This window comes from Empidonax traillii, unplaced genomic scaffold (genome assembly GCF_003031625.1).
Source record: "Empidonax traillii isolate 1590-97213 ecotype Southwest subspecies unplaced genomic scaffold, ASM303162v1 scaffold693:size341962, whole genome shotgun sequence".
NCBI classification, from domain to species: Eukaryota; Metazoa; Chordata; class Aves; order Passeriformes; family Tyrannidae; genus Empidonax; species Empidonax traillii.
In genome coordinates this window covers 1-5331 of record NW_020955886.1, presented here as the reverse complement: position 1 = coordinate 5331, position 5331 = coordinate 1, and the positions used below count along the sequence as shown (strand labels likewise).

General features: G+C 38.4%; 1 protein-coding gene across 1 annotated transcript; it reads left to right on the top strand.

The window, feature by feature from the left end:
• The first annotated feature begins 407 nt into the window (after positions 1 to 407).
• LOC114065741 (poly [ADP-ribose] polymerase tankyrase-2-like) lies at positions 408 to 5055 on the top strand. Its single transcript, XM_027899868.1, has 7 exons — positions 408 to 601; positions 1230 to 1309; positions 2283 to 2428; positions 2843 to 3008; positions 3303 to 3522; positions 3930 to 4039; positions 4725 to 5055. The coding sequence occupies exons 1-7, from the start codon at positions 568 to 570 to the stop codon at positions 4962 to 4964; spliced, it is 996 nt and encodes a 331-aa protein (XP_027755669.1). The 5' UTR covers positions 408 to 567; the 3' UTR covers positions 4965 to 5055.
• Positions 5056 to 5331: the final 276 nt, after the last annotated feature.

Here is a 5331-nt window from a genome sequence, read left to right as displayed (position 1 = left end):
GTAGCTGCTGTGTGATTGCACACAGGATGATCTGCTCCATAACTCTGCCAGGCACCGAGGTCAGGCTGACAGGCCTGTAGTTACTAGGGTCAGCCTTGCATCCTTTTTTATGGATTGGGGTGATATTTGCCAACTTCCAATCATCTGGGACCTCCCCCGTGAGCCAGGACTGTTGGAAGATGATGGAGATGTGTAAGGAAAAAAAGTAGGGAGTATACATGAACAGCGAGAAGCTAGACTGAACTGTGTAACAGGTAGATTTTACATGATGTTGTGTGCAATAAAAATTACAATGACCTTTGGAAATATGCTTAATATTTTCTTTTAATTAAAGTAAGATGAATACTTGTGAAGTTCTCCTATTTAGCAATGAAAACACTTCTAATGCTAAACTTTGATGGTGGTATCTCTTGTCTCTGTTATATTTAGGTTAATGCATTAGATAATCTTGGCCAGACCTCTCTTCATAGAGCAGCACACTGTGGTCATCTTCAGACATGCAGGTTGCTGCTGAGTTCTGGATGTGATCCTTCCATCGTGTCTCTGCAGGGCTTTACAGCCTTACAAATGGGGACTGAAAGCGTGCAACAGCTGCTACAGGGTATGCTGATTTATTCAACATCTGCTGTAGTGCTTTGTTTTACTTGCCATTTCAAGTGCTGTCAAGAAATAATAGTGAAGACAAGTAAAAAAAAAAAAAAGTGTGTTCTTCAAGAGACAGTACTGGGTTGTGGAGTTTCATTTCCTAGTTAACAATATCATTTACTCTCTAGATTGTCAGAGATGCTCTGAATGTTTGTGGCATAGCCACCTGAAATAATTTTAGAAAAATTCTGACATAGTGTGGTGGGAATTTTGAAAATTAATTTCTAAAGCAAAATTGTCTTCTTTGCATCTGTGGGCAGAGGCAACAGTGTACAAGGATTTTCAAGGGTAAGGTTTGGGCATTATACATGTAGGTAAACTTGATATAGTCTAATTCTGAAACTAAAATAAGAATGGTTCCACAGTACTTCAAAACAGATAGGAAGCATGTTGCTAAAGACAACTTTGCAATACTGTTAGCTCTGTCAACTATAGTTGTAAATAGTAAGCAAAGACAAAACCTGTCTGTAATTGGTTAACTTTATTTCAAGGATTTGCCTTAAAAAACTCAAATGATTTCCTATCTTAACAAATCCTTTCAATGGTCTACACTTACCTGTCATGCAACCTCATTTATTTTGCAGAAGGGATCCCATTGGGTAATTCTGATGCAGATCGACAGTTGCTGGAGGCTGCAAAGGCTGGAGATGTGGATACTGTAAAAGTAAGCTTAAACCTGTACTTAAAAATAAGAGAATTTGTCATGATTTAACCCCAGCCAGCAACCAAGCCCCACACAGCTGCTCGCTTACTGCCCCACCTGTGGGACTGGGGAAACAATCAGAAGGGTGAAAGCTGGAAAACTTTTGGGTTGAGAGTTTAATAGGGAAAGCAAAAGCTGCACGCAAAGCAAAGCAAAACAAGGAATTAATTCACTGCTTCCCATGGGCAGGCAGGTCTTCAGCCATCTCCAGGAGAGCAGAGCCCCATCACGCTGGGAACACAAACACCATCATTCCAAATGTCCCCCCTTCCTCCGTTTTCCGCTGCTGGGCATGATGCCACATGGTCTGGAATATCCCTTTGGTCAGTTTGGGTCACTTGTCCCAGCTGTGTCTCTGCCCAACTTCCCACACACTTTCAGCCTCCTCACCGGTGTGGCAGCACAAAAAGGCCTTGGCTCTGTGTAAACCTTGCTCAACAGTAACAACATCTCTACATTTTCAGTCCTGTGTTCAGCACAAATCCAAAACACAGCCCCATACCAACCACTGTGAAAAAAAAATTACTCCACTACAACCAAAACTGGCACAGAATTATATCTCAGTCTATAATTTCTCAAAGCAGGCAATCAAACAGCTCTTCTCTGACTGCTTTAGAGTTGTGATCCCTGTCCTAAGACCTTTATATTGTACAGTTATTATAGATGACAGACTATAATATTCACCACCTCCAGATGTTTGCCCTATATAAAAAACATAAATAAGTCACACGTGTGGATTTGGGAGCAGGTGGATTTTTTTCTTAGGACACAATTTATGAAAAGTAAAGACTTTACATAAAAATAAATTTAAAACTTTCTTTTTAATAAAAACAGTTATTCAAAATTAGATGTGTATAAAAACATACTGTGACTAAATTAAAAGTGCCAGCACTACATAATTAGTAACATATGTTTTATTTTGGGAAATTCACAGAAGCTATGTACTGTTCAGAGTGTGAACTGCAGAGATATTGAGGGGCGTCAGTCTACACCACTTCATTTTGCTGCTGGATATAACAGAGTATCTGTTGTGGAGTATCTTCTTCAGCATGGAGCTGATGTGCATGCAAAAGATAAGGGGTAAGTGCTTGAATGTATATTTTTCTTGGCAATTGTAGTTGGTAATATCTGTCAGCTTTTGAACATTGCTAACTGATAAACGTGCCATCTTTCTTCAGACATTTTTTATTTTCATGGAACCTTCTGTTAGAATGATGATGTTCATAATATCCAAAAGCATTTAGCAGTACCTGGGCCTAGAGTGTCAAGGGTTTCTCTGGCCCTGTCTTTTTGCTCCTCTTCAGTGCTGCTGCTGATTGCATTTTCACTGCTTTGGCAGTAGGTACTCCTACTGTATTAGACTACGAGGGGGGATAACGAAGTTTTTGTTATGGTTTCATTGTTGAAGGTGCATTGTGTTTTAAGTTTATATCACTGAGTGAAAAAATACCCTATTTTCAAAGAGAATTTTTCTTTTCTTTTAATTGTTTCCAGAGGACTTGTCCCGTTACATAATGCTTGTTCATATGGTCACTATGAAGTTGCAGAACTGCTGGTTAAACATGGTGCCGTTGTCAACGTAGCTGACTTGTGGAAATTCACTCCTTTGCATGAAGCTGCAGCAAAAGGAAAATACGAGATTTGCAAACTCCTGTTACAGGTATAACACATGCTGGAGAAAGGTTGCTTTCTTTTCTTTCTTGTTCCCTCTGAAATGTAAATGGACATCTTTGAAAAATGATTTGTGCTTTGTGGTTTCTAAATGATTATAGCTCAGTGTTTTCAGTAAAAGGGATGCTATTAGCGACTATATTGTCCTTTCTCACACAGTAAATGGAAGGCTCTGAAGGATTCCAGCGTATGTCAGAATATTTGCTCAGTAAGATGTAAGATGCTTAAGATGCAGCATGTTTATTCTACTGACATATTTCCCACCCATTTTTGATGTGCACAGCATGGAGCTGACCCCACGAAGAAAAACAGAGATGGAAATACTCCTCTAGACCTTGTTAAAGATGGTGATACTGATATTCAAGACCTACTTAGAGGAGATGCAGCTCTACTAGATGCTGCAAAGAAAGGTTGTTTGGCCCGAGTAAAAAAGCTGTGTTCACCTGACAATGTCAACTGTCGGGACACGCAAGGACGACATTCAACACCACTACATTTAGCAGGTCAGTGTTCTAATTAACTGGTTTGATCAGTTACTAAATACTGTGGCTGAACTTCTATGTCTGAGCAAGTTTAAAGTGTAGCCTCAAAGCTAGAGGATTCAGTATTTTCTCTTTTGAAAAATTAGTATTTCAGGCATATTAATCTTACATTGCTCCTCCAACCATTTGCTTACTTTAATTTCGTGTTCTCTCTAGCCGAAAAAGATCTTCTATTGTTTATTGATGGGTTTTAAAACCAAATACTCTTAATTAGGGTTAAAGTGTCCTCAGTATTAAGTAATATACTGTTCTCACTGGGACTGACATATTAACTAACTTTCAGGTAATTTAAGTGAGGTACTACCTCTCTATGGCCTGTTGGGGGTGTTTTCTTACTCTGTTTATTCTGTCCTTCTGCAACCTTCCAGCTGGTTACAACAATTTGGAGGTTGCAGAGTACCTGTTACAGCATGGAGCAGATGTGAATGCACAGGATAAAGGAGGTTTGATTCCTCTGCATAACGCAGCATCCTATGGGGTAAATATCTCAAACTTTCTTAGATTTTATTTATTGAAAAAAGTGATACATTTCAGTGACAGCATTGTGAGCCAGTACTTTGTAGAATGCTTTTGCTATCGAGTTATAATGTAATCTTATAATAGACAAAATCGATAATTTGATCATTGGTGAAGACTTAGGAATTTGTAAAATCATGAATGCAGGTTACAGAACTGAGTTTTCTGAACCTGAATACCTAGGAAACCAGCAGTTTTAAAGGTGTTCTGTAAAATGCCTTTCCTTACCTGTGCCACTTGAATTTTATCAGCAAGATCTCACTTTCACTTATATGGCTGCTGTTGAGACAGCAATTGTTTTTTTGAACTTGAATCTTTGTGCTTTAATCAAGTCTTTAACCAAAACAGCTGGAGTATTTTATAAACTGGAATTTTAAAATCAGGCTTGCTTTCCTTCAGATTCCCCTTGATTTGGGATTCTGTTTTACTCTGTCCTTTTTTCACAAGAGAACAAATCTTAACTTTTTGCTGGTGTGTTATAAGTGAAGGAGGAAACACCTTGTTGTAATACTTTTTGAAATCATAATTAAATGTATTCTAAGAAAAATCAGAATAGCTCTGATTACAGAGACGTGTCAGTAATAGTTATGAGTTACTTTAATGCACTGTGGTACCTTGGAATTTAACAGGTATTTTTATTTTTCCAGCATGTTGATGTGGCAGCTTTACTTATAAAGTATAATGCATGTGTGAATGCCACGGACAAATGGGCTTTCACACCTCTCCATGAAGCAGCCCAGAAAGGAAGGACTCAGCTTTGTGCCTTGTTACTGGCACATGGGGCTGATCCCACTCTGAAAAACCAAGAAGGACAAACGCCACTGGACCTGGTCACTGTAAGTGATGGGGCTCATCTTGGGAAATCTGTACTTATCTGCAGTTTGTGACAGCTCATCTAAAAACTGTCCTTGGACAAAAGGGTAGTACAGCAACTTCTGCAGAATTTAAAATACTCTGGTTTCTCTGGTGTTTGTATGTGTCTGGTAAGGAAAGTCAGTAGAGCCTTTATAAACCTGCTTTAAAGAATTTCTTGCTTCAGACATCTTATTTCAATATAGATTAGGGGGAATAAACCCAAAGCAACAAGAAGGAATTTATGGTTATAATTTGATGCTTTTAATTCAGTGCTTGTAGTTTGACTAGTACAAAAATTGTGACAATAAAATGTAAGCAAAATTTGTAGCTACATAAATTTCAGAAACTATCCAGCTGTTAAGTTTTTGGGCATGTTTTTCCTAAGTATTATAATGCAAT